General features: G+C 36.3%; 4 protein-coding genes across 5 annotated transcripts; 2 read left to right on the top strand and 2 right to left on the bottom strand.

The window, feature by feature from the left end:
• The first annotated feature begins 2440 nt into the window (after positions 1–2440).
• tspo (translocator protein) lies at positions 2441–6952 on the top strand. 2 transcript variants are annotated; one of them, XM_055213407.2, is made up of 4 exons: positions 2441–2526; positions 5425–5611; positions 5790–5928; positions 6260–6952. In XM_055213407.2, exons 2-4 carry the CDS (start codon positions 5439–5441, stop codon positions 6431–6433), a joined length of 486 nt encoding a protein of 161 aa, XP_055069382.1. In that variant the 5' UTR covers positions 2441–2526; positions 5425–5438; the 3' UTR covers positions 6434–6952. The 2 variants fall into 2 exon arrangements, with proteins under 2 accessions (XP_055069382.1, XP_055069381.1); XM_055213406.2 differs by lacking the exon at positions 2441–2526 and adding an exon at positions 4710–4869.
• A 1876-nt stretch (positions 6953–8828) lies between these two features.
• Positions 8829–10208, bottom strand: uqcc2 (ubiquinol-cytochrome c reductase complex assembly factor 2). The gene is made up of 4 exons (XM_055213408.2): positions 9966–10208; positions 9516–9590; positions 9344–9413; positions 8829–9004 (listed from the first exon to the last, which is right to left on the bottom strand). The coding sequence occupies exons 1-4, from the start codon at positions 10101–10103 to the stop codon at positions 8895–8897; spliced, it is 393 nt and encodes a 130-aa protein (XP_055069383.1). The 5' UTR covers positions 10104–10208; the 3' UTR covers positions 8829–8894.
• A 172-nt stretch (positions 10209–10380) lies between these two features.
• On the top strand, positions 10381–11877 carry tomm6 (translocase of outer mitochondrial membrane 6 homolog (yeast)). The gene is made up of 3 exons (XM_055213412.2): positions 10381–10591; positions 11524–11648; positions 11733–11877. Exons 1-2 carry the CDS (start codon positions 10497–10499, stop codon positions 11618–11620), a joined length of 192 nt encoding a protein of 63 aa, XP_055069387.2. The 5' UTR covers positions 10381–10496; the 3' UTR covers positions 11621–11648; positions 11733–11877.
• Positions 11871–17453, bottom strand: LOC129450534 (rho guanine nucleotide exchange factor 19). The gene is made up of 12 exons (XM_055213376.2): positions 17151–17453; positions 16447–16614; positions 16233–16309; positions 15873–16120; positions 15630–15790; positions 15072–15224; positions 14868–14997; positions 14726–14797; positions 13451–13543; positions 13227–13378; positions 12217–12381; positions 11871–12095 (listed from the first exon to the last, which is right to left on the bottom strand). The coding sequence occupies exons 1-12, from the start codon at positions 17300–17302 to the stop codon at positions 12053–12055; spliced, it is 1614 nt and encodes a 537-aa protein (XP_055069351.2). The 5' UTR covers positions 17303–17453; the 3' UTR covers positions 11871–12052.
• Between the last annotated feature and the right edge of the window lie 1187 nt (positions 17454–18640).

The following is an 18640-nucleotide window of genomic DNA, read 5'->3' as shown; positions in this document are numbered from 1 at the left end:
ACAGGTTCTTCTTTAGCAAAAGCAGCCATCTTTCTTTATCTTGAGCCTGTGACGAAACAAATTACAGGTTTAACTACAACATTTTTGAAAGTGCTCTAAAGATGAAGGTTGACTAGCATTTACACAAATATTGAATCAACACCAATGTCATTGTTACAGGTAAAACGTCCACCAAAACTGATCCTGGGACTGAAGAAATATTTTATTATCTAATGCAATAAAGTTCATACAATTGAAGTATGTCCAAATACTTTAGGAGACTGTACATAGAGCTTACCTGATGGCTGGACCACACCAGGTGTAGTGGTGATATCTTGAGAAGTTACAGCTTTTATCTCTTGATGATCCCAATAGTCATGCCTTCAGGGCTAAGCAGGAGCTTATCTTTTTTACCTTATGCTCTCTGTTTGCAGTAATCTTAAACCATCTCTCATATCCATCGACAGACAGGCATTGGATCTCAAAGATATCCTCACCCACAATAGAAGGTGGTGATGTAAGGCTGGGAACACTTATGAAATCTAGTGAACTGAACACCTCCATGTATTTATCAAACAAAAAAAAAACTTTTTCCATGTTTAGTGTTATAATTGGGTCCCCAGTGCTTCTATCATCCTAGAAAATGTGAAAAAGATCAACCCAGTATTTTTGTTTTGGTAAACCATTCTCTGCAAGCATGTGAAAAATAGCTCATTGAAATTTGGCTCCCCTTGTGATGTCAGATGGGGTAATACCGCCCCTTAATCTGCACTCTCCAAACACTGCACTGGCATTTTGTGCAGAGATCAGATTTCAGCATGCTATAATAAATTATCTATATGGTATTTTGAGCTAAAGCTTCAAATACTTTGGGGACACCAAAGATTTATTTTACATCTTAAAAAAGTTATGTGAAATGTCCCCTTTAAGTCGGACGCTTCACCAATCTCGCGGTCCAGTTGACCACAAATGTCAGCAGAGGCAGAGATCGCGTTTGTGTATTTTATCGCGGATGAAAGATGCAACTGAAATACCAATAAATGCATTTACATAAAGATGTTTATAAGGAGAATCAACAAAGGTGAACTGTTTATTACTGGAAAAGGCTATATAGCCTAAATGTTGGGATGTATACATCTAAATCTAGTAGTAATACAAATTGTTTTCTGTTGTGTGAAATATAAACAGCGCACAGTACACATAATTCAGCACCAATACAAAAGTTTAAAGAAATTTATTAAAAATATAAATGCTATAAGTATATACACAGTACTGTAAGTTGTGGAGTTTTTAGAACTAAGAAGTCATCAGCTGACATTCCCAGGCCAATGAGCATTAATCTGTGTCGTCAGCAAGTCTTTTCCCATTGTGTTTTTCGTCCATGCAGTCGGTGGAGAGCAACTGCACCCAAATGCAGAATCCGACGAGCCCGTCTTGCCATCGCGAGAGTTTTTTGGCACACGTCAGTGTGACATCAGAGCAGTGGCGGCCGGTGACTTCTCCTTTCAAGGGCGCACAATGCGAAGTTTGTCACAACATGGATGTGGCCCGTCATGTGTGTGGTTCGTCATTTCAAAATATGTGTTCGGTGCGCCGAGTGATCTTATGTGCATCACAAGTCTTGTCAAAATAAGTGCCTCCTGCAGACGCGTCTAAAGGGTTTATGATAAAAATGACAAAACACGTGATGCACACACATGACACTCCGAACACTTATTTTGAATTTGTGCACCTTGGAAGAGCAGTCACCAGCCGCCACTGCATCAGAGCAAGTTGGACGTAACTCAGACACTTTTCTAAGCGGCATGGATCTCGCGGCAATCACCGGTGATCAATTCTGATCAGAATTTGCTTATCTCAAACGAGCCTGATGACTTCAGTGGCATGAAGGCAGCTCTGGAAAACACATTTGGACAGCCTTCATATTGGCAGCATAACGAAATTCTGTTTGAAATATAAACGGAGAGCGCTTTTGTGATAATCAATCACATATTTAAAAACTACAAGACTAATTTCTCACTAAAAATGCAATCAAAAGGTGTAAAAAGTGAAAATAGAACTTTATTTACATTAAATTGTAATCGAATCCAGACGCTTGTTTGGTCGCCATTTTATTTTTTCACATTCCCCGCCCACACCCATGCATAGAATTGTGGGACAAGACAATGAAGCTATCTCAGGAGACAGGAAGTACACTAAATATTGGATTCAGATGTGCCTTGATGCCTTGGGAAGCTGCCTCTGAAGGCAGCATTTAAGAGCTTTCGGACGCAGCCGTAGTATGCAAAAATCAGGATGCAAAATAAGTATTATATCAGAAACCTCAGTATGCAATAAACAGTGTGTGAGTAATACCCACATTGTCTGCGTGGGTCTCCAACCCAGTCTTGTAGATTTCGGTTAACCCCAATCAAACACACCTGAACCTGCTAATCAAGTTGTTCAGGGCTACCTAAAAATTAGAGGCAGGTGTGTTGGAGTAGGATTGAAACTTAAATATGCAGGATAGGTGCCCGAACAACATTGGAGACCCATGAAATTTTTAATGTGAGTTATCCCATAAGATAATTCAGAAAGTTGAAAGAAATTAAATACGTGAAATATATATATACAGTCTTGTTCAAAATAATAGCAGTACAATGTGACTAACCAGAATAATCAAGGTTTTTAGTATATTTTTTATTGCTACGTGGCAAACAAGTTACCAGTAGGTTCAGTAGATTCTCAGAAAACAAACAAGACCCAGCATTCATGATATGCAAGCTCTTAAGGCTGTGCAATTGGGCAATTAGTTGAAAGGGGTGTGTTCAAAAAAATAGCAGTGTCTACCTTTGACTGTACAAACTCAAAACTATTTTGTACAAACATTTTTTTTTCTGGGATTTAGCAATCCTGTGAATCACTTAACTAATATTTAGTTGTATGACCACAGTTTTTTAAAACAGCTTGACATCTGTGTGGCATGGAGTCAACCAACTTGTGGCACCTCTCAGCTGTTATTCCACTCCATGATTCTCTAACAACATTCCACAATTCATTCACATTTCTTGGTTTTACAGCATTTTTGATATCACCCCACAAGTTCTCAATTGGATTAAGGTCTGGAGATTGGGCTGGCCACTCCATAACATTAATTTTGTTGGTTTGGAACCAAGACTTTGCCCGTTTACTAGTGTGTTTTGGGTCATTGTCTTGTTGAAACAACCATTTCAAGGGCATGTCCTCTTCAGCATAGGGCAACATGACCTCTTCAAGTATTTTAACATATGCAAACTGATCCATGATCCCTGGTATGCGATAAATAGGCCCAACACCATAGTAGGAGAAACATGCCCATATCATGATGCTTGCACCTCCATGCTTCACTGTCTTCACTGTGTACTGTGGCTTGAATTCAGAGTTTGGGGGTCGTCTCACAAACTGCCTGTGGCCCTTGGACCCAATTTTACTCTCATCAGTCCACAAAATGTCCCTTCATTTCTCTTTAGGCCAGTTGATGTGTTCTTTGGCAAATTGTAACCTCTTCTACACATGCCTTTTTTTTAACAGAGGGACTTTGCGGGGGATTCTTGAAAATAGATTAGCTTCACACAGACGTCTTCTAACTGTCACAGTACTTACAGGTAACTCCAGACTGTCTTTGATCATCCTGGAGGTGATCATTGGCTGAGCCTTTGCCATTCTGGTTATTCTTCTATCCATTTTGATGGTTGTCTTCCGTTTTCTTCTACGTCTCTCTGGTTTTGCTCTCCATTTTAAGGCATTGGAGATCATTTTAGCTGAATAGCCTATCATTTTTTGCACCTCTTTATAGGTTTTCCTCTCTCCAATCAACTTTTTAATCAAAGTACGCTGTTCTTCTGAACAATGTCTTGAACGACCCATTTTCTCAGCTTTCAAATGCATGTTCAACAAGTGTTGGCTTCATCCTTAAATAGGGGCCACTTGATTCACACCTGTTTCTTCACAAAATTGATTTCCTCAGTGATTGAATGCCACACTGCTATTTTTTTGAACACACCCCTTTCAACTAATTGCCCAATTGCACAGCCTTAAGAGCGTGCATATCATGAATGCTGGGTCTTGTTTGTTTTCTGAGAATCTACTGAACCTACTGGTAACTTGTTTGCCACGTAGCAATAAAAAATATACTAAAAACCTTGATTATTCTGGTTAGTCACATTGTACTGCTATTATTTTGAACAAGACTGTATATATATATATTACTAAATTCAAGTATATTTAATAATTAGGCTACCAAATACATTTAAAATAGACAATCTGACAGCTCTTTTCAAGCATTAGTGATAACAAGATGTCTTTGGTTAAACTGTACTTGTTAAACAACATCTAAATTAAATAACTTAAATATTATATATATATTAAATGAATACAATTATGGTTTCAGTTATGTAGCTATCATATGGAAACGAAAATACAAGTAACGATACATGAGGGATGTAGTAGGCTACTTTTTAACATGTTTCAACGGTCATTTATTTGTAATAAATCAATAAGTCATTGTATTTATTGCAATGCTGTTAGTACACGATTGTAGGGACTGAAATATTTAGCATTACGGCAGTCCCATACGCAGCGATGATCTTATTCAACGTACCCATACAGCGCAGTAGTATGCTGAGTGATCGTTTCACAACAGCTTGTGAAACACAAGGAAGCTGATGTTTATGCCTCTCTACTAGTGGCCAACGTGACTACACACGAGCGTTGTTTATATACTAGACCAGCCCAGTTCGTCTTGTTGCACGCCCACACTGGCTGTTACATGAACTTATATCATGATTTTAAGAGCACTCCGGTCATAGAAGGACACCGTCGAGCATTCTTCTATTGCACTAAACCGATCAACGAGTCGATCTGTCCCTTCGGGTAAAACTCTTTTTCTGCTTTCTTATTTCTTTACATAGTTTGATTTTGATAGTCTACCATCGTGTTAAGTAATGTTCTGTTAAGTAATGATCACGTGACTACCATTTTGTTGAAGAAAACTAGACGTTCATTCCTCGCGATAAACCTTCTGTTTGCGAGGAAACTGCAATATGTATCTGTATTTACATCGTCTCAATAAATAAATATTAACGTATTACTTTTTAAGAGGACGTTCGCGCGAGGTTACTTCAGGGTTAAGGTGCGCGCGCACTGGCTAAACTTGCGCTTGTCGAATTTCTACGTTTGATAAATAGTTAATAAGTTGCACCAGTTTATGAAAAGCTATGTTTATTTTTAAATATTGTTTTATGTGATGCAGTTTATGTGCAACAATGAGCGATAGCTAAGTTTATTTATAGAATCCATCACAATTCTGCATTGTTGCAAAGCAGCTTTACAGAAAACACATTTTAGAACAAACAGCAAAGACTAAAGAAAAAGTACAGAAATAAGAAATCTTATGAAAATTTGCAACTTGTACACTTAATTTTCCAGATTAGACTGAAAAGATGTGGATTCCTATGCTGAGTTTGACTGCCCTGCCTCACTTGGGTGGGATAATGGGAGGTATAATCACAAGGAAGGAGGTGAAGACCTGGTACACCACACTTAAAAAACCTTCATGGAGGCCACCTAATGCTGCTTTTCCAGTGGTCTGGACCACTCTTTACACTGGCATGGGGTTTGTACAACAATGGTCACTTGTCTAGATCTTAAGATCTTTAACACATATAAAGAGATAGAAGATGTAGCTCAGTTAATAAGTAACTACAGAGATTTGCAGAGAAAGGTTGCTGTCGTCTAAAAATGCCACACCCATATTACTTTTAAATGGTGTGTACACTCTTTTTATTATATAGATATGGTTCATACCTCATTTGGAAAGAGCTTGGAGGCTTCACAGAGGATTCACTGGTTCCACTGGGGCTCTATGGGACACAGCTTGCATTAAACTGGGCCTGGACGCCAATCTTCTTTGGTGCACACAAGATTAAACTGGTGAGGATTGTCACCTGTGATAATAATTTAATTTAGACAAGCTTGAGGTTGAAATGAAGCTCCATGGTCTTTTATGTGCAAAAACTTTTATATGCAAAAACAGTGGTTTATAAGGGACAAACTGGGAATTGCGTCTTTACTTTCAATAGTATTGAAATTTTATGTGAAGAGTGAAAAGATACTTCACTGAACTTTTGTGGTATGACCTTCACAGTTTTGCTTGTTCATCCCTACTTGCTAACAAGTCTCAAGATGTTAGCTTACCACTTAAAACATTGTATAATTTTGGTATATTTGATTACATACGATCATGCTCTTCTGCCCAATATAGGCTCTGATAGAGTTAGTGCTGCTCACTGGCACAGTAGGAGCTACTATGGTTTCATGGTATCCCATCAACCGCACCGCAACACTTCTTATGGCACCATACCTGGCCTGGCTCTGCCTTGCTACCTCCCTCAACTACCGCATTTGGAAAGACAATCCAGATCCTAAAGAAGAGTAAAGAAACCAAGGAAAATTAACACTATTCTAACTAACAAAACTGATTGTATACACTGAATATACTACACTTTAGGAACAGGCGGTGCTGGATGGCACTGGGGGTGGTTCTTGGCTCGTAATCATAGAGGAACCATTTTAGTACCTGTGTAGCACCTGTGTAGAACCATATGTGGTGCTACATGGCCCCTGTATGGTTCTTTATTGGTGCTTCATAGGTGCTATATAGCACTAAAAATGGTTCTTCTATGATTGCGAGCCAAGAATTACTTTTGGTGCTGTTTAGCACTGTTTGTTTTTAGAGTGTACACAAAGGGACATATTTCATATTGCTTTCACACTTTGTTTAATGGTCATTTTGCGCTTAATATTTTCTAATCTACCTTTAATTATGTTTAAATTCATTATGTTTTAATAACAAAGCTATGAAAACAATGGTGCTTCTCTCTTTATATCAGCTGTAGTTAACAGTTTTTTTTCAAATGTGAAAAGTCTCTAATAATAAAAAAAATTGTTTACTTGCTTCCTTGCCTATTTTTAAAAATGTATATCTTTTCTTTCTTGAAAGGAAATGTAGTTAATTGTACATTGTTTTTTTTGCAAACGCCAAACTAATTTAACCAGTGGCCGCCCGGTTGCATAAACATAGCCTAAACTTTATACTTTGTCTAAAGAACTAGTCTGACCAACCAGCAATTAGTTTGGGCAAATCAGTGCTACTTTTTGGATTCAAATTAGACCGATCTACTTTTTAATGTAAATGATTGAAAAACCAGCCTTGAAGAAAATGACATGACTAACTTGTATGACCAGTCTAAGGAGTTTATGCAACTGGCCACAGGTCACAACTTTTGTGGTTGTGCAAGGGTGGGGTTCAGATTTTATCATCTATATCATTTGTGAACACATTCTACATCACGGCGTAGTCCATATTATCAAAAAACTGCAAGTGATCTCTCCAGCGTACTCCACATTACTAACTTGTCTCCTTTACCTAAACTCCTAAAAAATACTGAAACGGCATTATTTTATAACACTAAATCAAAGGTCAGAAAAATCTATAAAAATCTTAACATATATATCATTGGAAAGCTCCAAGAATGTAGTTTTCATATTTTAAAACCTTTTTGAAGTACTATTAATGCAGTGACAGTAATGTATTAATTTGTGACAACAGTATGCAGAAAACCAATGACACCCTGTGGCCTTTGTTGGTAAAACCAATAAAAGTGTGACAAAAACCTCAAACTTTTTGTGATTTTAACTTGAAATTTGGATCAAAACTAGTTGAGACTTATGGCTTTATGTTTTATGTCTAAATGTTAGTTTTTAATTTTCATTATCGCAATGTGTCCATGGCTGGATTTTGGTTCTTTGACATGGAAATATTTATAATTAAAAATCCAAAAAATAAAAAGCTTCAGTGCATGTTATACTATAAACATTTACAGTAAAGAAACATGTGGTATTTGGTGATCATTGGTAAACGTAGAGACAATAATAAGGAATATAAATGTGTCCAAGAAAAATTTTCTCATCCTTCGCAACAATTTTCAATCATTTTTTAATGATCTAACATCAAGGAACTAACATTTAAAAAAAAAAAAAAAATGTTGGAAAGGACATAATTGACTGTGACACTCAAGATGGCTAGCAGGTAAGCAGTTCTTATTTTTCCTCTCCAGATAAAAGTTGAAATTTTGTCATAGTACCTAGACAAAAGTTCTCATTACCGAAACAGTTTGTAAATGCATATGTTTAATGTAATATCATGTTGCGGTGATAATTTTTTATAATGATAATCTAAAAAATTTAAATAATTCTATAGGAAATATTTTTTAAATCCTCTAAAAATAATGGTTATAGTAAGTTCGGACCTTAATCTTAAATGTGCAAAAAATAGGCTTCAATGGCTTTAAAAAAAAAATCTGATGCTGGACACTTTTTAAGTCTGGATTTCGTGAGAATCACCCATATGAGTATCGTGAAATTTTGTTTGGCAATAATGTATCGATTATAAAAAGCAACATTGATTAATAAAATAAAATAAATAAATAAAGATTCAAGGCAGTAGTTTGGTTTGGAGTTTACATCCCGGCCACTAGATAGCATTCTTCTTATCTCTGAACTTAAACAGTGACAGGAAGTACTTTCATAGGGGCGTGTCACAATTTTTGCATATGGTGGTGTGTTGTCAATGACACCTTCCCTACTATTATTTTCCTAAAATAGGAAATATCGTCGAGTTACAGTATCGCAACACATGTATTGTGATGAGCATTGTATCATGAGATTCTTGCCGATAGCCCTATGATCACAATCAATCTGTTTTAAGTCTTGAAATCGTCTATGTCCTACTATTAACATAAGGAGATCTACAGTGAATATTTACATATATCTACATCTTAATTGTTTTATTTGAAAATGTGCAAAGGGGAATAAATACAGTCTGTACAGTATGATGATTATTTTTCAGCTTTTTCAGGAGGTGGCCCTTCTTCAGGTTTGGAAGAGAATCTGTCCATTAGTTTCTTCCACAATCCCTTCTTCTCCTCATCTGTCTGTTGCACGTTACCTGGAAAAGAAAGAAACCTCAATTGGATATGTGAAACATCAGATAATCAATATAATACAATTGATTATTGACAATATTATACAACTCATTATTGTGGAATGAAGGATGCAAAAGAAAATATGAAAGATTATATGTATACTATGCATAAAGATAACACTACACCAATATAATTACTATTACAAAAAGCTTCTGCTCTGATTGTGAAATGTGTATTTGGGCATTTTGCTATTGAACACCAAACACGTAAAATGTCAACATACATTTAGTTGTTTAAATATCACGTTTTTTAAATTTGAAGTCCTTATATATAAACTTTGACAAGAACTGAAAAATACTCACCTGTGGCCAATATCATTCGACACTCTTCCACCGTTACACCTGTAAAACTTGTATCTTTTGCTCTTGGGAACTGTAAGCAAGTTAACGGACAAAAATATGAAGCATGTCTCAATTCACTTTAAAATTTTTAAATCTAAAAGCATTTAGAAAGTACGACTTTCATCTAGCCCACCTTTTCTTTGTACACATTACTGTTGATGCGGGCCAAACTTTCATACATCTGGTCACATTTCTCTGGATCTGAAATCTTTATTTAGAAAAAAGTGACTTTTATGAGTACAGCCCGGCATTATTGCTTTAAATCTTATTTTTTTGTTTATTTAAAGCTCTTAGCTTGTAAATGCTTACTTCAGCACTGCAGTTGTAATAAATTGTAGTATGTAGTTCAAAAGACAATAACTATCTAGAAATTTTACAACAGTTGCTATAATAAATGCTAAAGTATACTACAGGAATTTATTTAATAAATCTTTGTATCAGAAACGTGTCTATTATATATTACAGACAGCTCAATACAATTCCTAATGTTTAATGAAATGTTAAAACACACTGTGAAAAATACTCAAGATGACACTTGACATGCAAGGTCTGAGCAACAAGGGTAGAGCATACTTAACGTTACCTGTGTATTTTCGCCTTCTCTGAATGCACTGGCTACTCTCTGGCGTAAAAATGTCCCTAAATCGCGACCTCTTTTTGATTCGTCTTTTGGCCATTCCTCGCATAGCTTGAGAAATCGACGGTATCTAGTTGCAGACATTTTTACGTTCAGAAATCTTTGGTTGTGTGTTTCACAACTGTACTCAATATGCTGTAAATACGTAAACCGTGGAGAGCCAAACCGTATGGCGTTTCAAAATCAAAAACGCTTTCGCCTGCATGCGGCGCTGCGCAGCCCGTACGCCCCGTTACAATGAAGTACCGCGAGTGCTGTGCATTTGAAACGCTCTCGCGGTACTTTGACGTCATATGGCGATTGGCCTGCGCAGCACCGCGTGAAGTCGAACACGATGGAATCGCAGACCTCACAGTACAATTTGTCCCTGCTAAGGATCCATAGTGTGAGGATCACAACCTCGTGGTTTGCCGTAGAAATTTCAAGGTAATATCAAAGGCGGTTGCTTGCTAAGTGTTGAATTTAGCAAGAAATAAAATGAGCGGAAAGAAAGCCGAGGGACGACCGAGTAGCGTCATGGGATGGATCAACACCGCTTGTCGTTTTGCTACGGACAGAAATGATTTTAGGAGGTTTGTTAACAGCCATTTGTTGAAAAACTATGGGAACATCATTCATTCAGTTAACCATCAATCTGTTTTTCATCTGGCTCATATAACTGTTACATGCCTCATCATTAAACGTTTTTAAAACCTTGGCAATGATATTCACGAGGATATTAGAGATAACGTTAACTGTATTGATCGTAATTGAATTGTTCATAATGTAAGCCTGAGCCTCCTCACAAGCATTTCAATGCTCAATTGTCCTAATGTAATAGTGCCAATATGACAAATGAGGCCTCGTAACTAGACTTGACCATTGCAGAAATTGTAAGATATGTTGTTTAATAAATGGATTATGTTGATGTGGTCTAGGTTTTACTTGTTAAAGGGTTAGTTCACCTTTAAATGAAAATTCATAATTTACTCATCCTCATGTTGTTCTAAACCTGTATAAATGAATACTTTTTTCTGATGAACACAGAAGATATTTTGAGAAATGGTAAACGCACAGCAGATAGTGACCATTGACATCCATAGTAGGAATAAAAAAAATATGATGGAATTTAATGGGTACCATTAACTGTGTGCTTACCATCATTTATCAAAATATATTCACCATCATTTATCAAAATATATTCTTCATCATTTATCACAACACTTGTTGATGTTACCCATTAAATTCCATCTTTTTTTATTCCTACTATGGAAGTCAATGGTCACTATCTGCTGTGTGTTTACCAAAATTTCTCAAAATATCTTGTGTGTTCATCAGAAAAAAGAAATTCATACAGGTTTAAAACAACATGCGTACGAGTAAATGACAACAGAATTTTTTTTCAAGTTTTCAAGATAAACTATTCCTTCAACAATGCAGCTTTGTCTTAGTTACATCATTTTTATTGGTCAAGCAATATGCAACTTGTAAAAGTATACTTTTCTACTTTTTCCTTTTTTTACAGGAATCTCCTCGTAAACCTTGGTTTATTTGCAGCGGGTGTTTGGGTCGCAAGAAACCTTTCAGATTTTGACTTGATGTCCCCACAGCCAGTCACGTAACTGCAGATAAACGATTACAATTTTACAGGTAAGGTAAAAAAATCCAGAAAGCATTGTTTATTCACATCTCTAAAACAGATGAAGCCTAATTTAGTTTCTATTTTTAACACAGGTGATGCCGAAACTGAAGAACATTCAAGAGACATTTTGCGCAACGGGTCTTGTTGAACAAGCCCATTCAGAAATACAAATTATTGACCACAGTTGTAAATCTTTTCTGTACACTAGTTGTTGAAATAAAGCCCACGAATCTGGAACATTTTCCTACAGTTTATTTATGAATAAATATTAATATACATCATTTTCATCTTCAATGAAATTCACTTGCGAGGTAATAATGATGTCCTTTGGAAAGAACGTTTAGACCTCCTTGCATTGCACATCTTGGTTTTCCAGGAACACACCATCTGCATGATGTACATTATTGCAGACTTACTGTGAAGATAAGCTTTTGATCCAGGCCTCCTTTTCCAATCTAAAGACAAGAATTTACCATTTAAGAACTTCTCATAAAAAGTATTTAAACAGTCAACTATAAATATAGGCTTAAGAGAAATGAGTCTTGGCAATAAGTTTGTGTGTAGCGTAAAAATTACAGTGTACGTGTAGCCAGTATAAAGGAGGTGGATTTTTTGTTGTTGTTCTTATTCAGATGTAGCAGGAGAGAGTTAGGGGGTAGTCCTAAAATCTCTCTTTTTATTCCCTCCACACAAACATTTTCAGGGAACAGAGCATGATCCTGCACAATGAAGCGGTGTCCACTAGAAATACACAATAATAAGAGCTATCCGTTACTCGAAAACTAGGAGACCGTTTAATACAGGGGTTTTCAAACTGGAGCCCGGAGACCCCCAATAGGTTTCAAAAGCAAAAACTAAAGTGTCTGTGTAGCCAATTACTTATTATTTGTAAACAATTTGCTGTCTTCATTATAATAATAATAATAATAATAATAATAATAATAATGAGGCGGGTGGTGAATGCTGGTGGGCGCAAATTCAAAATGTGTGTTCGGAGTGTCATGTGTGTTTCTTGCGTTTCAAAATGTGTGTTTGTTGTGTCATGTGAACCATGTGCATCACGTGTTTTGTCAAAATAAGTGCCTGCTGCACACGCGTCAAAACCGTTTATGATAAAAGAGACGCTCACGTTCACAAAATACACGCAAGACACTCCGATAACAGTAAACTCTGATTACACATGAGATTATGCAAGTATATGGCAAAAGCGAGCGTCTCTTATCATAAACCATTTAGACGCGTCTGCAGAAGTTACTTATTTTGAAAAGACGCGTGCACATAGGATCACTCGACGCGCAGAACACATTTTGAAATTACGAACCAAATACGACGGGCTACATACATCATGTGACAAACTTCGCTTTGTGTGCCCTCAAAAAAAGAAGTATAAATATGGACATTTATATTTTAGGAAAGGGGTCCCTTGCTAAAGGTTCATCATATGTGGGGGTCCCTGCAATCAAAAAGTTTGAAAACCCCTGGTGTAATAAATAACCAAGACTTTAAAGCCAATAAAATTACAAATCACAATGTATGGGATAGAATCTAAAATGCATTGAACAAATTATCTCTCATTCATATCATACCTTCTCAGAGAGAGTAACAAAAGATCATTGAAAAGATGTATGTAGATGTCTTTACGGGAGACGACAGAGACTTTGTGATTGCCTCCGACAAGGAGTTGCTTCAAAGGTCCTTCTTGAAGCAAATGACGCCCTCGAGTGATTAATGGAATTGACTAATTTAAAAATATAATATACAATCATGATAGGAACAAGTTATTAGGAAATTTTAAAGATACATTTCATACCTTGACATTTCTGAAATCCACCAACTTGTCCAAATTAACAAGAAACTCTGTGCTTTTCATTTGCTGGACATTTCTATCACATTCCGCCACTATCTGCAAAATCAAAGTTATTAACCGGTTTGTTCACTGTATATACAGATTAAATGCATGCAGGTCTGGTTTCACAGACGAGGCTTTGCCAAAACCAGGATTAGGCCTTAGTTATTTAAATTTATAAACATGCATTAGAAAAAGGCATTACTGGTGTGTATCTTGAGACAAATCAATGGCACTGGCATGTTTTAAGATGTCAGTGCAAGTCATTTCCCATCACAAGTCCCATTGACTTCCATAGTAGGAAAAAATAATACTATGGGAGTGAATGGAGCTCATGGTTTGGTTTCAGGCATTCCTCGAAGTGTCTTCCTTTGTGGTGATCAGAAAGAAATTTATAGAGGTTTATAACAAAATGAGAGTAAATGATGGCGGAATTTTCATTTTTTACAATCCCTTTAAGCCTTTGTGTGTGAAACCGGGGGTGCAGTATTAGGGTAAATTCAAAAATCTTTAAAAAAAACTCGTTTTAAAAGCACGCATCAGGTATTTTTCAATGCACATAGTGTAATTATGTTGATTTTATGCAATAAAAAAATACATCTGCACCATTTTTATGAAAGTTAAGACTGATTGGATCTGAAAATGTCAAATGGTGTAACCGCCAATTGCGCCAAAGAATGAGAAATATTAAATATTTTATCCACCTTGATGGCATGTAAGCATAATAAAAAAAATACAAAATTAAAATCATTTTATTAGTCATTTCTAAATGTAAATTTGTATGCGTTTTTGTAATATTTGTCCGGACATATGCTGAAAACATCTGTTTTCTAAATAATCTTTGACAAATTATGTAAAAATGTATGTAAAAAAATCATATTACACTAAACTAGATGATTACATTTTATTCCACATGTTTAATGAATATATTTATCTTTTTATTTAAAAAAATACTAGTTACACCAATTGACACAGGCTGGTTACAACACACTGGCATTTTTGCAATTATCCCCCAAATATTCTTTCAAAAGGAAATAAAACCAGACATTTTACACTTGGTCCTCAAAAAAAGAGAATGTATGCAGGTAATCTGCAAATTTATTTTGAAATTTTACCCTTTTACATTTGATTGAACCATACAGACACAAAATAATAAACGTCACGTCATTGACCCATTAAATAAAATGCTGACATTATAGTAGGCAGAAATTTTAAGATATAAGATTGTGACACACTTACTTTCTGAATAGCTTCAATGGCTTCCTTCAGATTAGAGACATTAGGACAACCTCTAGCTCGCTTTAAGATATTCTGAAACAAACAACATCATTGACGAAAATATATCATCAGACTGAAGTAACGTGTGTCAAGGAAAGCTAACCTCTAGTAGAAGTGTCATTCGTGTGATCCTCTGGAAGGGAAGGATCAAGAACGACTTGAGCGTTTGTCTCTGGCATAATGGATCTTTCTCTAGTTTCTTCAAAATCAGTGCAAATTTCTTGTTGCTCTGTCTGGTTGGAGGTCCAAAATAGCATCAGCATTTTTATTGCATGCCAGAAAAATGTGAGAATACAGAGATACTTACAACAGTTGAGTGATGAGAGCCTCCTGGTACATCATGTTGGTGATATATGGGACATAGACTTGTTTAAAGCTTAGCTGGTGATTCAAAACAATATCGCCAGTCTGTGACATCACCACATTCTGTCTGAGATGAGACTCAAGATCCTGCAGAAACCTTAAAGCAGATTACTCAACAGTTACTCAATGTATGTAGCCATTTAATGCATATATTATTGTGAATAGATTGCATGGCAATATTCATAAAAGCATGAATAAGATCTAGTAACTGTAAAAAGTAACTTCACAAGCTGTGGCAAAATAAGAACAGACCATGCATAACATTACGTAGATATTCTTATGACCAGCATTTGCATAAAGTGTATACGTCAATATAAAAACATAAATATTCAATAAATAAAAATAACATAACTAAAAGGTGAAGCTTTAAATGTGGCCCATACAATTTCAGACCAGAAATGATCCAGTTTACCATAGTAATGCCATCAACTGACTTACCCCCAAGTTTCATGGCAATGCAAGGCAATTGAAAGCTGACATTTACAAAGTATTCGGTCTTTACCGTTCACTGACTCTGCAGACTTCCTTTAGGTTGGAGAACAGAACGTGATGCTCCACACGAGACAGGACCTGTTTAAGTTCTGCCGAGCACTGAAACACATTCATCGCTACAACCAGACTCTTCTGATATGAGGCTTCTGACACGATCAGCTCAAACATGGCCTGGACAGAAGACACAAAGTGGCACCAAAGTCAAGATTTGAAAACATGCACAGTTTTAGGGGTTTTCAACTGCAATGCACACCTCTTGAAGCTGGATCTCAGGTGCGGTGAGGGCACCTAGCAGACCCTTTGCTTGCGGGAGCTCCTGCCACAAAGCATATGATTTAACATGCTGGTCTGTGGGGCTCAACACAGGGGGGCTTGAGGGAGGGGTAGATTTCAGACCAGGAAGACGTACAGATGTCACCAATTCTGAAAGCCCTTTCTGCCGTGCCCTGTGTAAATCCTTCTTTACAGAATTCATCCAATACTCCTGATATAAAGGCACCGCTATAAATGAAATGAATACTGAATAAATGCTACTATTCAATTGGGTTAATTCATCAACTATTTAGTATAATGCAGCTCAATTAAAATTAAAGTTTATTTTTTATAAACTTACAGCACTTGATGTACTCTGATTCATATTTGGCAACATACGTTTCCTCTGGTTGCGTGTTGACCTCCACCTCATCTGCCCTTTAATGAAATAAGGAAAATGTAAACTGCTTTGTATTTATATGCAAACGCAAGTGTGTAAACAAAAATGATTCTGTTTTGGATGTCTGAGTTTCTTGGGTATTTCTGCAGCTATTAATGTATCATAAACGGCATACCTTCTAACTTCATCTTCCCCACGGCGCATATCAGAGAAGTCCAGCTGACTGGCGCTCTCTTGAGAGGTAACAGACAACAGAGATGATGAACGGGGCAAAGAAAACGCCATAAACCATAACTGTGAGCTTGCAACAGATCGAAGAGCTTCAGACAGTCCATCGGAGGTGCTAATAAGAATACATAAAAATAAACTTTAAACCACTAGTTGAATAAATAAAAAAACTTTACAAACTATGAAACGCGTTCATAAGCGGAGTTTCGAGTTTGTGTTTGCTGACACCTACCGGCAAAACAAGGGTACTGCAATACTTTGAGATTAGCGAGAGAGTTCACTTTAATGGATTTTAAATATGTTTTAAATAAATTAAAATTATTTCAGCCTTAAGTTACTCAGTCTACCTATTAAAATACTAAGATTAAAAACAAGATACAAATTAGGCTTGTTCGATTTCATATGGCGCCGTAAGAATCGACAGCCGGGTGACGTCAAAGTACCGCGAGAGCAATTCGCGAAATCATACGGAGGAGTTTGCTTTAAAATCGCTCTCGCGGAACTTTGACGTCATCTGACTGTCGGATCTTACAGCGCCGCGTGAAGTCGAACAACCCTATTCTTATAATTAAATTTTCAGACAAAATCACGAGTCTCTGCCCCCAAACTCCGCCTATTTGCTTTAACATACATTGCTTGAATGTTACGTACCAATTAAATCGTTCAGGTGCTATACAGTCCTCACTTGTTTTAGAGTTGTTTTCATCCATCCTAGGACAAACAGCCTCAACTTCTGTTTCTTTTACAACAGACATCCTGTCTCCATGGTCCAATGACCTTTCATCTTCTTTGACAAAAGCCATGCAGTAAATGCTTTGTTTATCACCTACAGAAGGGTCTGTGTCAAAAATATAATTAATGATATTTAATTCCTTCAATACAAAACTTTACTATACAGTGAAGCTCTATGTCACTTTCAAGACCAATGGATTAAAAACTGGCGAGACTGAATCACGTGAGTCTTATTCATTTATAAGTGTTCTCACCTGCGCAAACAACCAATTTCACTTAACACCAAGAATTTGATTGGACATGCCGTGGGGATAAAAAATATTGTAGGATGTAATAAAAACATATTTTGTATAAAGAACATATATTAACATATGGAAGTATAAATAATTTACTATTATCAATAAAGTAATTTATTTTATTGAATTTCAAACCCAAATAAAAATACGAACATTTAGCACAATAAAATACAAACTGGGAATCTGGGAGAAATTTGCTACCTTATAAAAAACAGCACATGTGACCCAGTCTGTAAAAACACAGCCAAAAGGCTTGTTCGACTTCATCAGGCGCCGCAAGAATCGACAGCGGGACGACGCCAAAGTCCCGCGAGAGCGATTCGCGAATCATACGAGGAGTTTGCTTTTAAATCGCTCTCGCGGAACTTTGACGTCACCCTGCTGTCGGTTCTTGCGGCGCCGGATGAAGTCGAACAAGCCTAAAGTCTTTTTTTTTTTTGCAATTTACTGTTTTCTACGTAAAATCATATAAAGAACAATATAACCTTGATATTTGCAAATTTATTATACAAAATATGATACATTTTGTGTAGAGTATAACCCAGACATGGGTTTATTTGGATGATTTATCAGAAATATATGAAAACGTCTACACTGAAAGAATGGCCAGAAACAAACACTTGCACATTTGAAATATAAAGAATCACTTTTTCCTTTTATTTGGTTTTGAACTGTTTACAAGTTGTAATATTTTCAAACAGGTTGATCTCAACTGATATATGACCCAGAGATTACAGTTATAAAATGATGAGATGTAGACATGACAAAAAGAGTATAGACAGCTGGAAAGGGCATTTCAGAACTTTACAATAAAATCAAAACTGCCTGGACAGGAGTCAACAAATAAGATCAAACACAGAAAATTCAACAAAATGTAGTGGTTGCTGCTCGGAGGGCAGATGAACACAAAAATCTCTTTGTGTTTATCCACTCAAAAACACAATATAAAAATCCTAACACAAAATCCTACCTTAAAAGATATACACAACTGATGATGATGATAAAAGCGTTTCTCAAACAGTTATGATACTTTCACCCTTATTTGCATCATTTATAAATCACTACTACCTTCAAGGATGGACAACGAACACATACGAGGTTTTGGTAAAATCT

Source organism: Misgurnus anguillicaudatus, chromosome 8 (assembly GCF_027580225.2).
Source record: "Misgurnus anguillicaudatus chromosome 8, ASM2758022v2, whole genome shotgun sequence".
NCBI lineage: Eukaryota > Metazoa > Chordata > Actinopteri > Cypriniformes > Cobitidae > Misgurnus > Misgurnus anguillicaudatus.
Note: the sequence above shows the minus strand (reverse complement) of the source record. Positions and strands in the feature narration are given on the sequence as shown.